The 26,393-nt window shown below is 38.3% G+C and overlaps 1 protein-coding gene across 7 annotated transcripts in view; it reads left to right on the plus strand.

The window, feature by feature from the left end:
- GLRA2 (glycine receptor alpha 2) overlaps window positions 1-26,393 on the plus strand; it is a 230,659-nt gene that overhangs the window by 68,648 nt on the left and 135,618 nt on the right. For all 7 annotated transcript variants that reach the window (XM_045383250.2, XM_074029168.1, XM_074029169.1 and 4 more), the window contains 3 exons: window positions 10,230-10,312; window positions 13,012-13,149; window positions 14,876-15,090. In XM_045383250.2, the coding sequence (XP_045239185.1) occupies window positions 10,230-10,312; window positions 13,012-13,149; window positions 14,876-15,090 (436 nt within the window). The remainder of the gene's footprint in view (window positions 1-10,229; window positions 10,313-13,011; window positions 13,150-14,875; window positions 15,091-26,393) is intronic.

Genomic DNA, 26,393 nt, shown 5'->3' on the forward strand with positions numbered 1-26,393 from the left:
TGAACCCTTTTCTCCCCAATTAGATATACAACTCCTGAGAAGAGGAACCTGATTTTGGAGTAGGTTAGGGAGGATTGGACTACCTGTAATTTAAGAGGCAGCGTTAAAATATTCAACGTGGCCGGGCACAGTGACTCACACCTGCAATCTTAGCACTTGGGAGGTTGAGGAGGGTGTATCACTTTAGCTCAGGAGTTGGAGACAAGCCTGAGCAACATGGCAAAATCCCATCCCTACAAAAAATTAAAAAAAAAAACAAACTAGCTGGGCCTGGTGGTGTGTGCCTGTAGTCCCAGCTACTTAGGGGGCTAAGGCAGGAGGATCGCTTGAGCCCAGGAAGTCGAGGCTGTAGTGAGCCAAGATCATGCCACTGCCCTACAGCCTTGGTGACAAAGTGAGACTCTGTCTCCAAAAAAGAAAAATTCAACATATAGTTTACATGACGACAAATACTCAGTACCAAGTGCCCTGAGAAATTTTCCAGTCGCAAACTAGATCACTTGTACCCTCTAATTCAATCACCAGGAATATCTGTGAATTATTATTTTAGAATATGTTCATAAATCATGGGTTTATATACTTTTAGACAATTACACAAAGATGGTTGGCTGGGAAAATAATTGACTGACTATTTAGACTAAAGGAATCATGTGGTAGATTTGAGCCAGCAGAGCTGAAGAGTTAGTCTGCTGTTATTACTCATCACCTGAACTTTCTCATGGCAGAAAGCCAAAGGAAAACCAGAGGTCCTGGTGAGGCTGCTCAACTTACATTCATGTGGGCTTCTACCCGGTCCACACTGCTACTTTTGTAAGGCTCCCTGGATTGCATTAATACCAAAATAAACATGCATAATATCACCATGGCTCTTATGAAACATATGAATTACTTTAGTGCATTCTCATAGCACATAATCCAAAGGAAAAGGTACCTTATTTTAAAATGGAAAAAAAACGTGTCCATCTGCGTGTCTCAGCAGTCTCTCCAACAAGTTTCTTCTCGCTTGTGGCATTTAAAATTACAAACTAACATCTGTATCAAAGAGGATACAATATTTATCATTGGACAGTCACTGAAAATTATTAAGTACATGTATGAATACAATTATATGAAGTTCCACATGAGACATACTCTCAGAGCAAAACCATCTCATTTCTGATTGACTGGTTATTTCAAATGACAATAAAACAAAGGTTTTATTTGATGTTTCATTTTAGTATGGGTATTTTGCTAAACTTGAGCAGTCAGATGAAGGATAGAAAGCAAAATGTACGCTAGGGGATTAAAGACAGAATTCTATTGGGGTGGGACAAATGTCAGTTCTGAGGGTCAGGAATACTTGGATTCAAATCCAATTTTACTAAGTGACCATAAAAAGTCATTTAACCTTTCTTTGACCTGCAGTTTTTCTCAGTTCCAGATTCATAATAAATGTTCAATGAATGTCTTAATTATCCTTGAGTTGGCTGTAGGATAAAAGGGAGTAAGTAAGGGTGACAATGCCCCTTACCTTCCTTAACACATATGTATGGACATACTTGTACTATTCAGGCTCCAGTCACTTTCCACACTTAGTCCAAAGCAGATGGATACTCTCCTTGCCTTGAGTTTCCTCTTTTTGGGAGACATGTAGCTCATAACAGAGGTGACAGTTGCATCTACTTTCAGATAATAGTTGAGCTGATGCTGTTGCTCCCCTTTAGCTGCTTGTTAAAAGCAAACTGAGGAATTATGCTTGGTTTCAAAGTGTTATCCAGTCAAGGATGGACCATCCTATCATCTGACCAGAACTCCATTCTCTCTCCAACCTTTGCCACCAGAAACAGTGGTCAGTAAGTCTCCACCAGTTACCACAATGGAAGTCTTTTTAATGCAGCAAAATACCAGCCAGGTAACACAATTTTACTCTCAGTTGTCAACAGGTACGAGGTTGCTTTGGTTTTCTCAAAACCATATCTGCAGTTCATAAACGTGCTTACACATGTTCTCTTTCCCCTTTTTTTAAAAAGTAAAATAAAACATTTTAAAAATTGCTACATTGTACAGTAACTTTCTCTTTTTCTTCACCTCAATGCCACTATTAAATATAATACTAGACGCATAGTGACAATGAAAAAGGCAGTTCTCATTTATTTTAATGTGCAGGCTACATTTTATCTTCACCAATGTTTGGATATATAAATAAATACTAGATGTGAAATGACTTTGAAATGTAAAATGTAACTAAGATGTCGGGGAGTATTGATTATTTAAATCTTTGGTAATTTGAGCTCCTTCCTCTGATGGTGTTCAGTTTATCCCTCTTCTATTCAACACCTTCAAAACATTTTCATCCAGGAAATATCAAAGCATTTGGGGAAAAATTTAGCTGCAGATTTATCAGTTGCTCTCCAAGTTGAATCTAATCCACATTTGGACTTGATTAACATGGGCCAACCATATGTGTGCACACTTTCTGAAAGGACCACACACAGATGGGAGCAGATATTGTATTTTTGTCCTTCCCAGCTACTATTGCTCATTGCATATGGGTATTTTCTATGATGCCTTTATGATATTTGGTAAACATGGACCTTCCTGCTCAGCCACTGGGATTTTAGTCAGGGGAGAGGAGAACAGCTAATGAGCCAAGCAGTGTTGCCATTTATCTCCTCCACATCCTAAGGTCAACAGGGAAAAAAAAAAATGAAAAAGAAAAAACAGCAAAAGTGCCTATTTGGAATTAATGGAGAGGAAAGCGTCTAACCATACAGCTCAGAACCAACCTGGGGTTTAGGTCCAGCCTTAGACAATATTGAAAAAATGATGTGTCTCTGGTGCCCAGCCACATTTTTCTGAGCCCTGTTTTTCATCTAGTTTCATGTTTCCCTTTGATTTTCTTAGTATGACAGTCTGCCCTTGGAGATATCAATAGGGAATCTGGGAATCTATCAATTCATTTACACAAAGAAGGAAATGAGTAACAGTACTCGAAACACATTTCTCTTCCTAGCTTTGCATCTTAATAGTCAAAGAAGCCTTTAGCTAAATGTTTATCCATTTATTATATATAGCAGCTAAGAGTTGGAAGGTGTTTGAGCAAGGATGTATTGGGACCTTTGTGGAGCTCCCAACAATTTGTACACCATTAATTTTTCCAACTTTGATTAGGAGGAAAGCCTTCCCAGGTGCAGCCACATCTGTGGCTGCCCATGGACCAGGTGACAAGCTCAGGGCTGGAGTAGGCAGGACTCTCTCTATGCGTTACATGATGTAAGTTCAAAGTAGCCATTTCGTCACAGAACTTTCAGAAATGGTAAGTTAAAAAATTTCATTCCTTGCCTGCCTAACCAGACTTGGACAATTCCTTTTGTTTTCTGTGAATAAAGATCCTCATGTGGGTACCTCAGGTTCGATTCAGGAGCATCAAGACATGCTTCTCTGATAGACCGAAAGGGCCCTCTAAGGATCCAGGTCTGTAAGAGTAGATAACCTGCTCTACCTGATCACTGAGAGTGCTTATCTAGGTCCCAAGGGAGTAATTAAAGGGCCTTTATTTGATTCTGTTCAGGTGTGTCTGATTCACATCATCAGAAGGATTAAGTGGGAGAGTTGCAAACAACTTCGAAAAGTTGAATAATAAATTGAAACTATTAGGATATATATCTGCAATTCTGATATTAAGTTGTGATCTCCTTCAAGAGACACACTGTCTTATTTTAGGTGTCTGGTGCCTGGTGCCCAATAAATACTTGCCAAAATATTGCTGAATGGATGTATAATACTACATTACAGCCCAGATGGAGTCATGCTTAATACCAATCCCTCCACCCTAGGACCTAGAGCTAGTCTTCCCATGTACTCTGTTCTTTATGACCAGTACCATGAGATTTTCTAAAATTTTTGTTGTGGTTCATTCAACGCATGTTGCAGCCACCTCCCTAACTTCTTTTGAAATTTCTTGGTGGCCTATTTTCCAGACATCAGAGACAGTAACCTGATATGCTGCCATCACCCTGAGTAGAGTTCACTGCCTACTTTTGGCCTTTGCATACTGGCATGTGTTAAAAGGCATGATGGTCTTGGCTTCTTCTCTATCTCACCTAGAAACTGTCCTCCTACCCCTCTTAGCAGCTCTCCCAGTTTCCTAGCCACATCTATCACATTCTTGGTTGCCAGTGGACTGATTTTGGCTTCACTGCCCTGACTTAACCAGTATACCTCTCCAATGTGACTGAAGCCCATGATCATCACCCCTAACTTGTACCATTACCCCTAGTCCAATCACTTAGCAGCCTACTTGAGGCTAACTGTCCTACCCTAATGTCGAGAGGCTGAGGGAGGAGAATCGCTTGAACCTGGGAGGTGGAGGTTGCAGTGAGTCGAGATCATCCCATTGCACTCCAGCCTGGGTGACAGAGCGAGATTCCATCTCAAAAGGGGGAAAAAAAAAGAAATAATATTTCCCAAAGGAGTGCTACTGTTACTAATTGTAGACCCCTTTCTTAAAACCTTCACCTTTTTGTCTATCACATTAACAGAAATCAAAGTCATCCCTTGGGATATGCTTAAGTAGTACTCCTTAAAATGTGCTCCAGGACACCAGCATTGGTGTAACCTGGGCTGCTTATCAAGAGGGCCTGATAATCTGCATTCTGACTAAGCCCATCAGACAATGCTTATGCCTACCAGAGACTGAAACCCACTATACTAAAAGATGTTTGATCAGTCAGCCAGCTTAGCAGTGTTTTTGATCCCAGTGATTTCCTAATCTTCCCTCCCTCTCTCCATGTGTGGGTTGTATTAATGATGCACTTTTAACTTGACTTCTAACTTGCCCCCAGGCTAATTTCACTTAAGGTCTAGGTGGGTTAAGATGACACTCCTGTTTGATACTTGATGCATCCTGTCAAATCTCCCTGACACTAGAATGTCACATGGTTCAGAAATTTCAAGGTACAACTGGGAGGAAAGAGTCAACGGATCAACATGGTACAGGAAGGCCTTCCTTATGTTCTCAGTGAAAGAGTGGATAGTGTTCTAGGACATTGGATGACAAAGCCCTGTGGAAGCAATAGATGTCTCACCTATCTGCCCAGATTGCCAAGAAGTTCCTATTTTAAGAAGTGTTCCTTGCACTTAAAGTTTTCCTCATATTCAAGAGGGTAAATTTACCTATAAGAGGAAATCCTTCAAGCTGGTTGCCTTCACTTATAGTTTATAATCACAGAGATGTTGAGCAGGATGGGGATGTTTGTTGGGGGAGGCCCAGAGATTTAGTCAAGATCAAATAGCTCTTTATGGGTAAGCCAGGTCTATCACCCAGGTCTCTGGGCTGCCGGGAGAGGCCGGAGGAGTTTTTAAAACAACAGGCCATGAGAATTCTGGGTGTCTGAGGAAAAATGAAAGGGGTATCCCTGAGCAGGTACAAGGCAACTAAGGTGTCTATGACCAACTCTGCTGGCTTCATAGACAAAGGAGGATAATAAATTGGTGACAGATTATTTTCCTTTTTTTTTTTTTTTTTTTTTTTTTTTTTTTTTGAGACGGAGTCTCGCTCTATCACCCAGGCTGGAGTGCAGTGGCCGGATCTCAGCTCACTGCAAGCTCCGCCTCCCGGGTTTACGCCATTCTCCTGCCTCAGCCTCCCGAGTAGCTGGGACTACAGGCACCCGCCACCTTGCCCGGCTAGTTTTTTGTATTTTTTTAGTAGAGACGGGGTTTCACCGTGTTAGCCAGGATGGTCTCGATCTCCTGACCTTGTGATCCGCCCGTCTCGGCCTCCCAAAGTGCTGGGATTACAGGCTTGAGCCACCGCGCCCGGCCTGACAGATTATTTTCCTAAGGAGGAAATGTGAAATGTGGTAGTGTGGGAAATAATAAAGGGAATTTGATGTCGGTTAAAGCTGTATTCAAATCTAACTTTGGTCACTCACTGGTTTTATAAGTTTGGGAACAAAGCTTAAACTCTGTGAGCTTCCTAGAAAGGAAATTAGAAAAACAAAGAAGAAAAAAAAAAAAAAAAAAAAAAAAACCACTGAGTTCTCAGCTGAGACAAGATTCAGGGATAGGGTCCTGCTTGTTAGGAATTTATCTCAGTGGGGTCTCCCATGCTGTTAATAGTTTTGACTCCCAAACTGCGGAGCCCCTCTAGGATAGTTAGATCTGCCCCAAAGGCAGCAATAATTGTGTGTGAGACCTCTGCTTCCTGAAGAAATGTGAAAAGGTCGTTTTGCAAAACCATCAAATTCAGCAAGCCTATGATTAGGAATATTAAAGTTGGGTTGTTTCTAATAACAAAGCAATATATAGTTGAATTCTGTGATGTTCTTAACATGCTCTTTTAAGGTGTGTTCATTTTCATTATTATCATTCTTTTTAATTTCTTAAAAGTAAACTTTTCAAAACTATAATGAAATTTCCAGATTTTTTGGTTTTGATTCACTGAAACCAATTATCCACATACCATCTAGTTATTTTCATATAATGAACATTTTTTAAAATTTTAATTTTAAGTTTTTGAATTGAAAATTGACAAATTATAGTTTTATATGTTTATGGGGTACAAAGTGATGTTATGATTTATCAATAGAATGTGGAGTTATTAAATCAAGCAAATTAGCATATCCATTCCCTCAAATACTTACTATTTTTTATGGTGAGAACACTTGAAATTTACTCTCTTAGCAATTCTGAAATATATAATGCATTATGATTTACTATTTTCACCATGCTATGCAATATATCTCCAAGAAAGAAAAATCTAGTCCTTCTGTCTAATTGAGGCTTTGTTTCCTTTTGCAGTGCTATTCATAATAGCCAAGTTATGAATGAACATATTTTTGTATGATGAAAATATTTATTTCTTCTTTGAAAAACAGAAAAAAATAGATTCTCATTATGGTAATAACAATTTTAAGCTCATGGAGCCTTTTGAATTTTTTTCACCCTTAATAAGGTGCCAGTTCTGTTTTTTTTCTTTTTTACTTTTTTTTGGTTCTTTTATTCTGTCCTCATTTCAAAGAGTTCACGGCATTAATCTCCACAAAATTGTGTTTTCAAAAAAATAAAGTCTTTATGCTGGGAAACAAAAACTAAATATCTGTATATCTATACCTATATCTACACACGAACTCCATAAATGACAACAATTTTTCCTGCCTAAAATGTTATTTTTAAGTCAGTTGTTTAGAACTATAAGCCACGTTTTTTCCTTTAGAGACATGTTTGGGTTCTCAGAATAGCCCACAGAAGGTAGCTAATTTATTTAGCAATGAATGTGAAATGCTATATGTTTGTGACAAATTTTTAATAATCATATGATTATAATAGCAAAAAATTACTGAACAAAATGGAATTTTATAATTTTACTTTTCAGTTATTGTTTGAAGAAAGGCACATCTAATTACATGAAGATGGGAAAGCTGTTATAAATAGTTTTTATGGACATTTTCAAATAATTTATACTTCTCAATTCAGATAATGCAAGATAAAGAATAAAAACAAAATATGAATCATCCCACTAACCAAAAATATCTAATCTTAATATAATGGTGTGTTTATTTCCAAGATTTAAAACATGTTTTCACATTACACTGTTTTATATCTTTATTTTTCCAATCATTATATTTTAATAATTTTGATGATTGTCAGCATGGATTCTTTGTCTAATATGACTTCAAATCGCAACCCTTTCCTTTCTTTAAAATACACGTGTTAAATTTTGTTTCGTTTGCTAGATTGTAAAAATGAAGCAGAGAAAGGAAAGATAAAGGAACCAGGAAGGCAGAGCAAGAATGAGCATGACAGCAAAGGAGAGTTTAGGCAACAGTGTGAGATTTCGTGGGGTCTTTGGATATAAAAGGTGTTTGAGATACGATGAACAGAATTTGAAGCAGTCAACTTTAGAAAAATAGGGATTGTAGTATTAGGATCAAATGAGAATAAGCATCATCTTACCTACCTCATCATTTGGTTGATGACAAAACAAATGTTTAGCAAGTTTAAGGTCTTGTTTGGGGGAAGAGATAGTTAGAGGCAGTGCTAGGAAGAGAACCAAGATTTACTAATTCTCAATCCTAACTTCCTTCCTTGAATCTTGGAGATATAGAAAAATGGGAGAGCAAGAGGTGTGCATCATTCCCTTGAGGATTAAAAAGGGATATGGTGGAAATGAGATGGTAGCTCAACGAATATCCTGATATAAGGATCAGCCAGAGCTGACTGGAGTTCAAAAAAAATTAAGGAAAGAGGAAAGTGGAGCAGAGTAACCCTTACTGGGTGCAGAGAGCTGAAGACTATGTACAAACCATCGTTTGTTTGTTTGTTTTGTAAGATAATGAGTAGTTTGTTTTTCCTTTTTTTTTCTTTTTAAATTTTTTATTTCCATAGGTTTTTGGGGGAAAGGTGGCATTTGGTTACCTGACTGAGTTCTTTAGTGGTGATTTGTGAGATTTTGGTGCACCCAGCACCTGAGCAGTATACACTGAACCCAATTTGTAATCTTTTATCCCTCACCTCCCTCCCACCCTTTCCCCTTGCATCCCCAAAGTCCATTGTGTCATTCTTATGCCTTTGCATCCTCATAGCTTAGCTCCCACTTACGAGTGAGAACATATGATATTTGGTTTTCCATTCCTGAGTTACCTCACTTAGAATAATGGTCTCCAATCCCATCCAGGTTGCTGTGAATGACATTAATTCATTCCTTTTTATGGCTGAGTAGTATTCCATCATATATATGTACCACAGTTTCTTTATCCACTTGTTGATTGATGGGCATTTGGGCTGGTTCCACATTTTTGCAATTGCGAATTGTACTGCTATAAACATGTGTGTGCAAATATCTTTTTCATATAATAACTTCTTTTTCTCTGGGTGGATACCCAGTAGTGGGATTGCTGGAACAAATAATAGTTCTACTTATCTTTCTTTAAGGAATCTCCACACTGTTTTCCATAGTGGTTGTACTAGTTTACATTCCCTGTAGAAAGGTTCCCTTTTCACCACATCCATGCCAACATCTATTTTTTTTTATTTTTATTTTTGATTATAGCCATTCTTGCAGGAGTAAGGTGATATTGCATTGTGGTTTTCATTTGCATTATCCTGATCATTAGTGATGCTGAGCATTTTTTATGTTTGTTGTCCATTTGTATATCTTCTTTTGAGAATATTCATGTCCATAGCCCAGTTTTTGATGGGATTGTTTTTTTTTTTTTTTTTGCTAATTTGTTTGAGTTTATTGTAGATTCTGGATATTAGTCCTTTGTCAGATGTATAGATTGTGAAGATTTCCTCCCACTCTGTGGGTTGCCTGTTTACTATGCTGACTGTTCCTTTTGCCATGCAAAATAAACAAAAACATAAAGTAGGAGGAGGACACCCTATTCAACAAATGGTGCTGGGATAATTGGCAAGCCACATGTAGGAGAATGAAACTGGATCCTCATCTTTCACCTTATACAAAAATCAATTCAAGATGGATCAAGGACTAAAATCTAAGACCTAAAACTATAAATATTCTAGAAGATAACATTGGAAAAACCCTTCTAGATATTGGCTTAGGCAAGGATTTCATGACTGAGAACCCAAAAACAAATGCAATAAAAACAAAGATAAATACGTGGGACTTAATTAAATAAACCATCATCTTTAAATGGGTTTTTCTAGCTCAAGAACTACTTGCTCCAGAATTATCAAAATTCTAGAATAAATGCTAAAATATACTGTTAACCTATCCATGTAGTAAATGAGAAGACTGTGGAGTTAAGCATTTGCCCATTTGATGTAAGAAGAACTAGCACTTACCATGATCAATTACACTTATTACATCATTTCTGTCCTTGAAGCAAAGTCCAAGGTATAATTATAAAATAGTATAAACTTTATATCTTTTGGACATTAGTGTGGGTAAGAGTCTATTGTTCTTGTTAAGTTATATCTCAGTGGTCTTGTTTATTCTAGTACAAAGCTGAGAACAGCACCATTTTTGGGGAAGGAGGGAGAATCAGAGGCTGGAAGATGAAAAATAGAGTAAGAGGTTATGGTGAAATACTACAATATTTTAAAAAAATTATCAATGACTGTTCTTCATTTTGAAAACAAAAAGCACTGCCCTGATTTGGAGCTTAGATTTCATTATTTGAATCAATGTCACTTTGCTTAATGCCAAGTGTCTTTTGTTTGTTTCTCAACAAGTGGACTTCATAGATTTAAAAATGGTTTTTAATTTTTTTTTGTTTGTTAAGACTCACCTTGACCCTATCCTGTCCCATGGACTTGAAGAACTTTCCGATGGATGTCCAGACCTGTACAATGCAGCTGGAGAGTTGTAAGTCACCACTGTTGAAATGACTCCCTGCTTGTTTTAACCAATGACCTGGTTCTTTCAGTATGTAATTAAAGAGAAAGGACCCTTATGACTCATTCCCTATATACTGACCAACCCCCAACATCCTAATGGAAAGACAAACCAAAGTGTGTGTGTGTCATACAAAATCTCATTATCAATACAGCATAGACAACCTTTCAAAGTAAAATGCCAAATAACTTTCCTTTGTCCCCCCCACGCTGCAAAATAGCCTGATTTAGTAAGCTTTTCATTGAAATGAAAATGTCTCCTGGGAAAATTAAAATTATTAGTCATTAAATTTTTATAGTGAATCACTCTTTAATCAGAAAATTGAGTTTCTTTCCATCTTATGCCCGTATAGACCATCACCCCAAAAGGAATTCTGGCAGGATGGGATAATTGCTTTGAGAACAAGACATAACGACCTTGGGCAGAGGAGGATGTAAGAATGAGGAGCATGAGATGAGATGGAATTAGAATAAGAGGCATTTCTCTTAGATAAGCAGTGGATACACAAAAGCATGGTGAAGCAAGTAGAAAACCCCCCATCTACTTTGTCCCCTTTATTACCTAACCCTGATGCCACTAAAATCTTTGACATGTGTCACCATAAGTTGCTGATGCCTCCAAGGTAACAGGATTTTCAGTTAAGAAACATGAATTTCTTTCTGGCTTGGTCGATCAGTTTCTCTGTTTGTAAAATGCAGAGAATAAGAAGTGCCTGTGACCTACATGGATGTTAGGAGATTTAATGAGGCAGGGGCAAGGAAATACTTTTAACTTCTTGGCTTAGAAAAATAATATGTGTAAAAAGACATCTATTATTTAAAAAGAGGTAGTGACAGGGTTGGTTTCATTCTGATCATTTAAAATCACTATGGATTTTCCTTGAAACATCCCAGAGAAATACACAAAATGATGAAACCTCTTTAAGAAGTTGTCATAGATAAAATGAAAATTTCTGATTCAAAATAGGCCTTATATACTTTTTTCCTTATCGCTCCTTCTCTTGAGAAGAAAGCTGAGAAAAACATTTTCTTACATAATGATTCCTTCTTTCTATTTTCTCTACTGCTCCAAAATCTCCCGACTCAACCCAACACTTTTATTTTTTCTGTAAAACAGTAGCCGTAGCTGTCAACTGATGCTCATCCAAGGCTTAGAAAATTTGGATTAGTAAATAAGCTCAGTCCTGGCATGAATAATGAAATCAAAGAAACATCATGTTTACCACTAACTTTGGATGTGAAGGGTGGGAATTATAATTTTTTTTCCTTTTCTATCCCATTATTACTTTCTTCATCCCTACCTCTTTACCTCTGCTGTCTTCCCCATGCTGAGGCTTCAGGGTGACTGACAAGAACTTTTATTGTGGTGGCCAACGAGAAGCTTAACAGACAAGAACATGGGGTATTTTGTGAGCTTAGAGTACTATTTGCTGGAGGTTTCCAAGGTGTACCCATACAGATAGGGTTTGCCATTCTCTTTGAGGATCATCAGTGCTTGTATAGGGCCTCTTTGTATCTCCTTGCTTTAAATGTTCTTCTTCTTTTTTTGGGGGGGGTGCTTTATGTTGAAAAGGTAGTCCTTTTCAACATAAAGGAACAGGAAAGTAGATTACAATTAAACTTGCCATTGATTTCTGGGTAGCTTTGGTGAGTCACTATCTTGCAGTAAATAAGAATAAGAATCCATACACTTAAAAAAACCATGCTGAGGTTTTTGACCAGCCAAGACCTCACATAACATCCCCTGTCCTCATCACTCTTATTTGAAAAGTTCAAATATTACAAACAAAGGGAGAAGGTAGAGAAATGGTGCATGAAAGAAGAGTAGGCTTCATTTCTAGGGTAGAGAAAGATCCAGAAACAATTGACAGATGATGACCTAGCTAGCAGGAGCCTGGAGACTAAGAGCTAACTTTGGATTACCAAACTGATAACAATCTTATTTTGGATGATTTGAGTCATATAACAATATGATTTTTCATAATAGGTAATCTGTTTTACTTCATATTAATAATTATGATGAGTGGGCCCATTTAGCAAGACACTAGCACAAATGAATATTCTTAATTTGCATATCCCACAATTTCCTCTTAGGTTACCTGCCAATAGTCTTCCCCATTTGCTAAAGTAGAAGGACTTTAACATAAGCTTTCTGAATGCAAAGCTAATAGACCCTAGGAGGAGGGCCAAGTCTGCAATGGGAATGTTTTAGGCAGGCCCGTGATGAATTGATTCTCATTTAAAAAAAGAATGGTTTTCATTTGAAGTACTAAGACTGGCACTGTGGATTGGATTGTCTTATTGAATTGCCAAAGCCTCAGCTCTTGCAAGTAAAGACAATCTTCAAAGGATTTTTATGTTTGTTTACTTGTTTGTTCTTCAGAAAGAGTTAGTGAATAAAAAGGCAGAAATCAATAAACTTTTTAGATTCCATTCTTTCATTACACAGAAAAAAAATCCACCCATAAGTAGCTTTCTGTCTTAAATTTCTTTGGCTCCAATGACACAGAGTTGTAGTGATGATTGCAGCTCTTTTATTAAGAATGCTGTTGAATTGACTGAGCATATGTCCGCTTTAGATGGTTTCCTTGTTTGTTTCTTTACATGGGTAGACTTTCAAGCTTTCTTGGAAAGCCATATTCAATTTTCACTATGATTTCTTTACCTCAGTTGGGTACACGATGAATGACCTGATATTTGAGTGGTTAAGCGATGGTCCAGTGCAAGTTGCTGAAGGATTGACCCTGCCCCAGTTTATTTTGAAAGAAGAGAAGGAACTTGGCTACTGCACAAAGCACTACAACACTGGTAAGTGTTTTGTTTTTTTTTTTTGTTTTTTTTTTAGCTGTTAAACACAAGTGAGCTCCATTTGCAGCTTGGTGTATATATCTCGTTACTTTAATTGCTGCATATTTACCAGGCAAATAGACCTAAGTGGCATGGACCTGATTTGACTCAAAACTCCCTCAACAGATAAGATTCCCATACTCTCTCGAATAGGTCAGCAAACACAAGAGGTAATTTCTCCAGAACATAGAGAGAAGGAGAGAGGATTTAGGATCTTTTGCTGTTCCCTAGCTGACCATCTGTTGTCAAATGAGTCTGGGGAAAGGTGTAGAAAACCTCATTAGTGGTGCAGAAAACATGAATTCTGGCTCCTTTCTGGCATCCGCTCTTGCCATTGGATGCTTAGGTAAATTTGCACCCTCTGCCTTACTGTCTTAGTGCCTAGTGGAAAAGAGGGACAATAACACAGGTCTTTGTAAACCCAGAAATAGAGCTGTTGTGTTCTTCAGTCCTAGATAGTAATAGAAATTTGGATGAAAGTCAGCTGGCAGGAATTCAGCTGGCTCTAAAGTCATGTGTTATCAATAGTACTGACAGACACATGGGGTTGGGGGACAGGTGGTGGAGGAAGAACTTGAGGTGGTAGCAACAAATAGGCATCTGTTGTTTTCTGGAAGATTTTACCTGTCCAGAAAAGTTGATGGTTTTTCCCAAGAAAAACCATGGTGTTCAGTACCATGCAAGTTGATCATGGAGAGACAATCAAGACATGATGGTTTGTCCAGTAACTGATCTAGGTCCCTTGCTGGGGAAAACAGTTTATGCACACTTGTTCCAGCAGCCAACGGTGATACTTATGAAGTAACCAAAACCTGATTCCAAGGATTTTTTTTTTTCTGACCAAGGATTCAACCCGATGTCTTGTAATCTGTATGGAATAAGCAAAATTACCTTCTGGGGTTCTAACTCCAAGTCAATTAAGGAGAAAAAAAGTGGGAAGAGGTAGAAATATCTATCTCTTAAATGTTAAAAGTTTTAATGCCTTTATATGACCTCCTTTTTACAGGGAAAGAAACAATGTACATAGTTCCTAGGCATATGCTAAATGTACTGAAGCAATTACCCAGAAGGCTAGGAAATTTTTACAATGACTAGATTATACACTGGCTTATACAAATGTACATTTTTCTCTTGCCATTAATAACACAATGATAGATACACAGTTCTTTAAATACTTTGTAGTTTTATGTAAACTGTACTTCTTTGGAGGAAATGGCTTCAACTATTATACAGTGTATGTCATGTGTTACATATTATATGCCATATAGTATATGCTATTAATAGAATATACTATATATTACATATTATAACCACACAAAATTTGAATATTTTATTTCCACTGGTAATTTTCTGTCAGTCTTGTAAATTCTGAAGCTCTGTCTAAAACAATCAAGCTGCAGCAAGCACAGATTTTAAAAATTAAATATGCCTTATGGTTTTGGTCCAGTGACTCTTTAGATCACACATTCTCACACTATTATTATCACTATTATTCCACAGTAATTATTTCTATTACTGGTTCAGTTGGAGAAGAGTTGAATTGGTTATGTAGGGTGAACATTTTGTGCAATCTTCCAAATCCATCTGCAGTAGTCTTTTTTTTTTTTTTTTTTTTAAACAACGTGGGATAGCGGAATTGGAAATATAAATTCAGACTGGACTTTAAATGATCATTTACTCTTTCTAGGAAAGTTTACCTGCATTGAGGTCAAGTTTCATCTGGAACGCCAAATGGGATATTATTTGATCCAGATGTATATCCCAAGCCTGCTTATAGTAATTTTGTCCTGGGTTTCCTTTTGGATAAACATGGACGCAGCCCCTGCCAGGGTCGCACTGGGCATCACCACCGTCTTAACGATGACCACCCAGAGTTCAGGCTCCAGGGCATCTCTGCCAAAGGTAAGAAATCTTGCTTGATAACAGATTACATGAAAGGTTCCCAAAGGTCTTGTGGGCTGGAGAGTTCTGTGAGGACAGAAATGTTGGCCACTCTATGACACTGTCGTAGATAGGAATGCAATAAGAGGACAAAAAGCTGAGTTTGAGAGAATTGGGGATCTGGGAACATGGGGAACCCTCAAAATCATATCATTTAGAGGAAAGGGAAATTAGTATTGAGAGTGAAGAGAAATGAGTAGAGGCAGAAACATGGCTTAGAGATTCTAGAAAGCCCTTGAGTGCTTTTGGCCTCAGTTGTTTATGAGCCATGAAGCTTGCAAGAATTGGAGTAAGACTGATGCAATTTAGGCCATATTTTCAAGTATTTATTGGTGAAACTATTGCAATTCATATGTTCAATGAAGTCATTTATAGTAATAAAAATTTGAATTAGGCTCCTGGAAATTTACACAGAAGAGCCATATCAATGAATATATGAAAGAAATTAATGTACAGTATTAGGGTGCAGCAATCTGATATATGAAACATTGCTATGCCTTAATTTCCTTTAATGGCTGATATGCTACTATTTTTGAGTGACACAGTTACCTAGAGAAGGAACAGTAGAGTCATCCAAAATGGTGAAAATTCCTAGAAATGTGGCATGGTGACAGAGGAGTGTCGGATCAATATCAGGGACATATAGACATTTTGTAGCACCTCAAATAATAATCCATAAGTGGCTGTGTAATCTATTTTTATAAAAAGCAGGCCATCTGCATTTGTAAATATTGCTTAAGTAATGATAAATGTCCCACTTTTGAAATGCTCTAGCATCCCATAAGTGTGCCTTTGTGTGCTTCCCCATTCCACTGAGTACAATGAGCCATTGGCTTCAATTTTCCAGAATATGAGTTCAATTTAGGATTCAGTGTACATTGTCTCATACTGGTTGAGCAGTCTCTCCAAAATGCATTTCAGGAAAATAACAAAGATGTAATCCCATATTTTTGCTGGCTTGAGTTTATGTTTGGTTGTGCTGAATTTGACATAATGAGAAATGTTAGACCATGTTCCACATTATTTCCCATATCTAGAATATAAGATGACATATGGAGGAGGTCTGTGGTTATAATAGAGGTGGGCTGAATACTGGAGAAATATTTACACAACTTATTAAGTCCCATGCCTCCAAAGATAAACATTAGGTTTTATATGGTCATGGAGAAAGGAATAGAGATATCTCTAATACTTTTTTATCTTCTAGAGTAACAAATAGTATAATGTACCTGTATTATTTTTCTATTGGAATACAGATGCCAGAAATACAGCTTTTTAAATCTGTAAAATCAAAAATCAATTTTACCTAATAGCACTTTTAATCCACTCTGCGCCCCTCCCAAACAGGTCATTTGCTTATTTCTTATTAGTTATTAGCTACTGCCATTACTGCATGCCATGCCATTAAACCTCAGGATGTACAAACATATATTTTACAATTTAATAGACAGCTAAAATACTGGTGACAAATTGTAAGCATATAATGTCAAAATATAAGACATTTAGCCTCCAACTGTTCATTGCTATGAAAAGAGTAGTCATTTATCTTCAAAATGGGAGTTTGAGTTTTTATAAATTTGTTATTCATTTTATAAAGCTGTTATGATTCTGCATCAATGGTCAAAACTATTGCTAAATAAATGTTCACTGATCAGTGATCTTTGTATGTAGAGGCAATCAGGAACTCAGATAAACCAAAAGAGAGTATAATCAAAAATCATTTTATACTTGGCTCTGAACTCATGGTGGTTATCCTTTTGCCACCATTACGTTTATCTTCCTCCATGTACTTTTCTTATGCTGTTATTAAACATGGTTGGCTTTCAACTGACCATGAGGAAATGTAACTTATGTAGATGATGGTGTGAAACAAACATGGGATAAAAAGTGAGTCATGGAAAATAAAAATTGGTCATACAGTTACTTATACATGTGCATTCATGTAAATACTCATTTTAATTTATAAACACTGCAATTCCTGACCAGATGCTCCACTGTGGTGATTGTACAGTTACTGCAGGGCCTCCTTCAATGCCCTGTACAGAGTACACATGCACATTACACTTTAAGATGTTTGTTATAGAAAAGATAGAAAACACAGAAAACATGATTAACGTTAACCAACCATTAAATAACTGTTGTTAAGACTTCGATGTATTTTCTTTCAGTCTTTTATTCTATGTGCATTTATGGGCAAGCCCACTCACATGCACACACAGAAAACTGAGATCAAACTTTTACACCATCTTAGATATTTAGCGTTTTCTTTTTTGCTTTTGTAAGTATAATAATTATAAGTACATTTGCATAAGAGTGTTTGTAGCCCACTGTGTTCTAGATAACGTATATATAGTTTTTAATTTTTAAAAACTTTCAATGAGAAAAAAGAAGGGACTGAGCATGTTTAGAGTGAATGAGGGAAGATCTATGAGAAGATATTTGATGGGATATATGTTCTATGCAGGCAAGAACTTTGTCTTGTTCATTCTGTTAACTTCAACACCTAGAACAGTATGTGGCTTAGACTAGACAACCAATACATGCTCATTGGATGGATAAATTAATGAACAGCCATGTTCTCCCATGTGAGGCCATGTCGAAGACATTAGGTTGGTGCAAAAGTAATTGTGGCTTTTGTCATTAACAGTAACGGCAAATATCGCAATTACTTTTGTACCAACCTAGTAGATTAGACTTGAAGCAGAATCTGTGGGTAAAAGTTATACAGAAAAGTATTTGAGTTTTAATGTACAGAAGAATCTCATAATAATATGACATGTACTATAAAGGATTGGAATTTTTCTACAGTATGTCTCCCTTTCCAAAAATTCTCAAGCAGACTTTGTGAAGTTAAGAATATATGAACAAATTTACAAGAAAAAAAAAACAACTCCATCAAAAAATAGGCAAAGGACAGAATAGACACTTCTCAAAAGAAGAGATTTATGCAACCAACAGACATATGAAAAAATGCTCACCATCACTGGTCATTAGAGAAATGCAAATGAAAACCACAATGAAATACCATCTCATGCCAGTTAGAATGGCGATCATTAAAAAGTCAGGAAACAACAGGTGCTGGAGAGGTTGTGGAAAAATAGGAATGCTTTTACACTGTTCGTGGGAGTGTAAATTAGTTCAACCATTGTGGAAGACAGTGTGACGATTCCTCAAGGATCTAGAACTGGAAATGCCATTTGACCCAGCGATCCCATTACAGGGCATATACCTAAAGGATTATAAATCATTCTATGATAAAGACACATGCACACGTATGTTTATTGCGGCACTATTCATAATAGCAAAGACTTGGAACCAACCCAAATGTCCATCAGTGATAGACTGGATTAAGAAAATGTGGCACATATACACCATGGAATACTATGCAGCCATAAAAAAGGATGAGTTCATATCCTTTGCAGGGACATGGATAAAGCTGGAAACCATCATTCTCAGCAAACTAACACAGGAACATAAAACCAAACACCACATGTTCTCACTCACAAGTTGGGGTTGAACAATGAGAATACATAGACACAGGAGGGGAACATCATACACTGGGGCCTGTCGGGGGCTGGGGGGTGGCTAGGGGAGGGATAGCATTAGGAGAAATACCTAGTGTAGATGATGGGTTGATGGGTGCAGCAAACCACCATGGCACGTGTATACCTATGTAACAAAACTGCACGTTCTGCACATGTAACCCAGAACTTAAAGTATAATAATAATAAAAAAAGAACAAAGACATATTTTGAAACATATGCAGGCCTTGATCTAAATCTTAGAGCTTTTACTTCACTCAACCTCTCTAAGTTTGTTTCATCATTTCTAAAATGAGAACATGATTATCTACCCCTTAAAAAATTAAATGAGGGTGAGATGAAGCAGTACTTATATAAATTGTTTAGCCCACGTTTTCTACATCGTTGGTATTCAACTCATTCTGGTTATTTTTATTGTTACTGTTCCCTGTACATAATGTAGTAGAAAAGACTGCTCCATTGGATGAGAGGTTATATTAGAAAATGCATAAAGGGCCTTATGAATAGAAGATGTCCTGTTCCTTGGATGACTCACTATTCACTTATAGTTGTACTGTCAATGAGATTAAGCAAAGTTTGTCATATGTGTGTGTGTACATGATACAATTAGTCCTCCATATCTGCAGGTTCTGCATTTGCAGATTCAACAAACCACTGATCAAAAATATTTTTTTAAAAAAGCAAAACAACAATAAAAATAATACAACTAAAATAACCAGTACAGCATAACAACTATACAATATTTGCATTGTATTGGGTATTATAAGTAATCTAGAGATGATTTAAAGTATATGGGAGGATGTGCATAGGTTATATGCAAATAATACTCCATTTTATATAAGGGACTTGAGCATCCACAGATTTTCGTATTTGCAAAGGTCCTAGAACCAATCCCCTGTGGATACCAAGGGACAACTATGTATGTATGGGCAAATACACACGTGTGTGTTTTTTACAGATAGTTGATTAAATGGGTTAAGCTCCAGAGGGTCTGAATAAGATACGACTCAATTTTTCCCCACTCGCTGCCATTAAATACCCCCACTTGGCTATGTCTTCTCTGTCCCTGGAGGATTCTATAGATTCTCAGTACTATACGCTATACTATTACACCTGGAATGTGTATTTTTCAATGTAATAGACAGCTAACATATCAGTGACAAATACCTTAGGATAGTCTATTATCAGACTTTAAAAAAATTATCTAGTCTGAAACAAAACTTCAGTCTCATGTACAATTCAATGCTCTTTTCTTCCCTTGCCGCATGTTCAGGCCTGACTTTTGCCTTGAAAATGTACAGCGACGTGGAGCACATTGTCTGTTCCTTCACAGTTACTCCCCTATATTTCCAACTTCTTTCCTCACTCATGTTGCTGATTTCACCATTGTTGAAGGCTGAGGGTAATGGGAAAGATGGAGGAAAGTCGCATGTGACCGACGCTATGGTATACTATTAGTGCCTTCTCTAATGGCAAGCCCCCAAATGCTGGATTTCTTGCGAGGTGAACTTGAGTTTTTTGGAGTTCCCAGGGCATCCCACATACTACACCATTTCCAGATGAATAATGTACTCTCTGGGTGATGTCTTATCATCTCCCCTTAGCTATCATCTCCTAGCAGCGTATCCCATACAACTTCTTACTCCTCAGGTCCCCTTCCTCAAGAAGATAGCCCTCCTGGTTGACGTGTTTTCCAGATGACTCACATTTAGCTATCTTCCGCACCATTTATTAGGCTTACTAAGAACTTGTGCATTATTGCCTTGCTAAATGATAGAAATGCAACTTAACCAACTGCTAATCTTTCTGCTTTCACCCTACTATCATGGGTATTCCAGCTAACCTACTGCCTTCAAAATTCATTCAGGTAAGAAACAGATATTGGTGTTCACATTTTCATATAAAACCCAAATGACTAAGGACAAATAAGAGATTCTCTTAAGAACTCTGATCCAGGGGTAACTTGTTGGAATTTGAGCAGCTTACCAAATATATGGCATATGGAAGAGATACCAGTCTCTTCTCTTACAGGGGTAGGTATAAGCCACCTTCTACCCATCTTTAGGAGAATAGGGAGAATGCCACAGCACTGTCCACATCCACAAATTCCATTACTTCAATTAATGTTTTCAAATGTCTGGTTTTCTCTAGTAATACAGGGTGTTGGATGTTAGAGTCTCTAGACAGCATTTTCTGTCTTCTAGAAAGTACTGTATCTGACATGTATGTGTGCAGTGTCTCCCTTTAGTGTAAGGCTTTACTAAAAATGCTGAGGCAATAGGAATATCCTATTCCCATACTGTTACACATATAAATATACACTCTTAATTTTAGACTTTTATCCCTATGAGGGCAAGGACTTCATTGATCATGGAAATGTGCATGTACCCACCCCTCAGCACAACACCTGGTTCACAGTAGGTGCTCAGTAAAGAGTAAATCAGTGAATAAATGAACAGTGTTGAGAATACTTGTAATCAATGGGTATTCCAGTATAATCCAATTGATGATTCATCCATCCATTTATTTATTCAACTAACACTTACTGAATGTTTTATCTGTGCCATGCATTCTTCCAGGGGTCAAAGATAAAACACAGCCCCGACCCTTAGCGGCTTGTAATCTGCTAGGCCAGAGATAGGCATTTGGAATGGTGATTATTCAACAATGTAGAATATAAAGATATATGAAGTAGGATGCCTAACCTATTAAGTGAAGGAGGGAGGAATGGGTGGGTGAAGAAGGGAGAGAAGAGAGGGGCAGGGAGCAAAGGAAGTAGAGAGAGCAGGAGCAGACTTAGGAAAATGGCCTGAAGGAGGGAGCCTGAGCTGAATCTACGAGGCATATTAAGTAGGTGAAGTAGGAGGAGGTAAAGGGCATTCCAGGCAACGAGGACCTTCTACTCATAATATTTGGGCTACACTTTTAAAATAAGGCTTTCTAGAAGAAAATCTGGGCACATTTTTTTCAAACATGCTTCACACATTTTAAATACGTTTTCAAGTAAGAAATTTGTGTTTATTGATTCCAAGTTAATTTCCTACCCTCCTGCCAACCAATACTTTTTGTGTTTCTGTTCTTGATTTTTTGTTTTTCAGAAGTTCAATCCCTTCTCTAAATACAGGAAAATCAAATACCAGCATGATATGTGTTTCATATCATGCTATGTGTTTCATCGGTATCTTCCCCTTTGAAGCTATAAAATTGGTTTTTAAACATACATCTCTGCCAACCCCCAAGAAGCTATTGTGCTGGCAATACTTCTTTTAACCGTTTAGAGCATAAAGCCTCTAGTGGCAGACTAAAGGCTGCGTGTTGTCTTTCCCACCCTCAGAAAAGTATGAGGATGAATTGAATGGAAGATGGAAGACTGAGACATCCGGCACGCTTTGCATATGGCGAAACAAGATTAAACGATTATTTTCCTTTACTCCATGTTTGTCATCATAGCTAGATGATTTATAGCCACTCCTAAGTGTGTCTTGAGTCCTCATTTGTGGCTGAAGCCCAGAGACTATAGAAGTGAAAGCAAACACTGAGATAGCTAGAATGACCTAGGTGTGCAGATGACTCTGACAGGTCCAGAACTGTCTGTTTGAAGCAAGGATCCAGAGGCACTGTCTTTCACCATTATTAACTGGGATGGCCTATTTCCTATATAAGGAAATTTCTCCTTACTTTTCAGCCATCTGGTCAACTAAGACCAGCTGGACCATTTCAAGCAGCTGACAAACCCAGGACATGCTTGGAATTTAAAATGAAAGAGGCCATACATAGTTTTGCCACATTTGGTCTTGCTTTAATCCCCCTACCAGAATGCTTCTAAGTAGAGACTGCACTAAGAGAACTATTAAAACAGTAAGACTGATACCTGTAGGAGTTTTTAAATAAAGATTTGTTTGGATATCTGTTTTAGCTCTAAAAAATAAAGATGATTGCTCCTTGAATCAGGCATATTCCCAGCAAATTTGAATGACTTTCCCAGTATTTCTGAAAGAAGCTGGAAACAATAATCTTTTGTACATAATCAGGATATTATGAAGTTCTTGGATAAAGATTAAAAAGTAGGAAAGCCAAGCAAATTGATCTGCAGGCCTGCTTGCTTTAGCCAGATATCTGCATATGTAGACGACTTCATAAACTTTCCCTCCTGACATTTCCCAAGCCACAGCAAATTGAAGAGTCATTGATGTAGTGAGTGTGTGAAAAAAATATGCAAAGAGATGATGTGTGAGAATTCTCTGGGGACGGAGCTGAAGCACCATTGGCACTTTAGTTTAAGAATGTTGTTGGCGGGGGGCGGAGCAAGATGGCCGAATAGGAACAGCTCCAGTCTCCAACTCCCAGCGCGAGCGACACAGAAGACCAGTGATTTCTGCATTTTCAACTGAGGTACTGGGTTCATCTCACTGGGGAGTGCCGGACGATCGGTGCTGGTCAGCTGCTGCAGCCCGACCAGCGAGAGCTGAAGCAGGGCGAGGCATTGCCTCACCTGGGAAGCGCAAGGGGGAAGGGAATCCCTTTTCCTAGCCAGGGGAACTGAGACACACAACACCTGGAAAATCGGGTAACTCCCACCCCAATACTGCGCTTTAAGCAAACAGGCACACCAGGAGATCATATCCCACACCTGGCCAGGAGGGTCCCACACCCATGGAGCCTCCCTCATTGCTAGCACAGCAGTCTGTGATCTACCGGCAAGGCAGCAGTGAGGCTGGGGGAGGGGCGCCCGCCATTGCTGAGGCTTAAGTAGGTAAACAAAGCTGCTGGGAAGCTCGAGCTGGGTGGAGCTCACAGCAGCTCAAGGAAACCTGCCTGTCTCTGTAGACTCCACCTCTGGGGACAGGGCAATAACAAACACAGCCGAAACCTCTGCAGACGCAAACGACTCTGTCTGACAGCTTTGAAGAGAGCAGTGGATCTCCCAACACGGAGGCTGAGATCTGAGAAGGGACAGACTCCCTGCTCAAGTGGGTCCCTGACCCCTGAGTAGCCTAACTGGGAGACATCCCCCACTAGGGGCAGTCTGACACCCCACACCTCACAGGGTGGAGTACACCCCTGAGAGGAAGCTTCCAAAGCAAGAATCAGACAGGTACACTCGCTGTTCAGAAATATTCTATCTTCTGCAGCCTCTGCTGCTGATACCCAGGCAAACAGGATCTGGAGTGGACCTCAAGCAATCTCCAACAGACCTACAGCTGAGGGTCCTGACTGTTAGAAGGAAAACTATCAAACAGGAAGGACACCTACACCAAAACCCCATCAGTACATCACCATCATCAAAGACCAGAGGCAGATAAAACCACAAAGATGGGGAAAAAGCAGGGCAGAAAAGCTGGAAATTCAAAAAATAAGAGCGCATCTCCCCCGGCAAAGGAGCGCAGCTCATCGCCAGCAACGGATCAAAGCTGGACGGAGAATGACTTTGACGAGATGAGAGAAGAAGGCTTCAGTCCATCAAATTTCTCAGAGCTAAAGGAGGAATTACGTACCCAGCGCAAAGAAACTAAAAATCTTGAAAAAAAAGTGGAAGAATTGATGGCTAGAGTAATTAATGCAGAGAAGGTCCTAAACGAAATGAAAGAGATGAAAACCATGACACGAGAAATACGTGACAAATGCACAAGCTTTAGTAACCGACTCGATCAACTGGAAGAAAGAGTATCAGCGATTGAGGATCAAATGAATGAAATGAAGCGAGAAGAGAAACCAAATGAAAAAAGAAGAAAAAGAAATGAACAAAGCCTGCAAGAAGTATGGGATTATGTAAAAAGACCAAATCTACGTCTGATTGGGGTGCCTGAAAGTGAGGGGGAAAATGGAACCAAGTTGGAAAACACTCTTCAGGATATCATCCAGGAGAACTTCCCCAACCTAGTAGGGCAGGCCAACATTCAAATCCAGGAAATACAGAGAACGCCACAAAGATACTCCTCGAGAAGAGCAACTCCAAGACACATAATTGCCAGATTCACCAAAGTTGAAATGAAGGAAAAAATCTTAAGGGCAGCCACAGAGAAAGGTCGGGTTACCCACAAAGGGAAGCCCATCAGACTAACAGCAGATCTCTCGGCAGAAACTCTCCAAGCCAGAAGAGAGTGGGGGCCAATATTCAACATTCTTAAAGAAAAGAATTTTCAACCCAGAATTTCATATCCAGCCAAACTAAGTTTCATAAGTGAAGGAGAAATAAAATCCTTTACAGATAAGCAAATGCTTAGAGATTTTGTCACCACTAGACCTGCCTTACAAGAGACCCTGAAGGAAGCACTAAACACGGAAAGGAACAACCGGTACCAGCCATTGCAAAAACATGCCAAAATGTGAAGACCATCGAGGCTAGGAAGAAACTGCATCAACTAACGAGCAAAATAACCAGTTAATATCATAATGGCAGGATCAAGTTCACACATAACAATCTTAACCTTAAATGTAAATGGACTAAATGCTCCAATTAAAAGACACAGACTGGCAAACTGGATAAAGAGTCAAGACCCATCAGTCTGCTGTATTCAGGAGACACATCTCACACGCAGAGACATACAAAGGCTCAAAATAAAGGGATGGAGGAAGATTTACCAAGCAAATGGAGAACAAAAAAAAGCGGGGGTTGCAATACTAGTCTCTGATAAAACAGACTTTAAACCATCAAAGATCAAAAGAGACAAAGAAGGCCATTACATAATGGTAAAGGGATCAATTCAACAAGAAGAGCTAACTATCCTAAATATATATGCACCCAATACAGGAGCACCCAGATTCATAAAGCAAGTCCTTAGAGACTTACAAAGAGACTTAGACTCCCATACAATAATAATGGGAGACTTCAACACTCCACTGTCAACATTAGACAGATCAATGAGACAGAAAGTTAACAAGGATATCCAGGAATTGAACTCATCTCTGCAGCAAGCAGACCTAATAGACATCTATAGAACTCTCCACCCCAAATCAACAGAATATACATTCTTCTCAGCACCACATCGTACTTACTCCAAAATCGACCACGTAATTGGAAGTAAAGCACTCCTCAGCAAATGTACAAGAACAGAAATTATAACAAACTGTCTCTCAGACCACAGTGCAATCAAACTAGAACTCAGGACTAAGAAACTCAATCAAAACCGCTCAACTACATGGAAACTGAACAACCTGCTCCTGAATGACTACTGGGTACATAACGAAATGAAGGCAAAAATAAAGATGTTCTTTGAAACCAATGACAACAAAGATACAACATACCAGAATCTCTGGGACACATTTAAAGCAGTGTGTAGAGGGAAATTTATAGCACTAAATGCCCACAAGAGAAAGCAGGAAAGATCTAAAATTGACACTCTAACATCGCAATTAAAAGAACTAGAGAAGCAAGAGCAAACACATTCAAAAGCTAGCAGAAGGCAAGAAATAACTAAGATCAGAGCAGAACTGAAGGAGATAGAGACACAAAAAACTCTCCAAAAAATCAATGAATCCAGGAGTTGGGTTTTTTGAAAAGATCAACAAAATTGACAGACCACTAGCAAGACTAATAAAGAAGAAAAGAGAGAAGAATCAAATCGACGCAATTAAAAATGATAAAGGGGATATCACCACTGACCCCACAGAAATACAAACTACCATCAGAGAATACTATAAACACCTCTACGCAAATAAACTGGAAAATCTAGAAGAAATGGATAATTTCCTGGACACTTACACTCTTCCAAGACTAAACCA

The sequence above is a fragment of the Macaca fascicularis genome, chromosome X (genome assembly GCF_037993035.2).
Source record: "Macaca fascicularis isolate 582-1 chromosome X, T2T-MFA8v1.1".
Taxonomy (NCBI): Eukaryota; Metazoa; Chordata; class Mammalia; order Primates; family Cercopithecidae; genus Macaca; species Macaca fascicularis.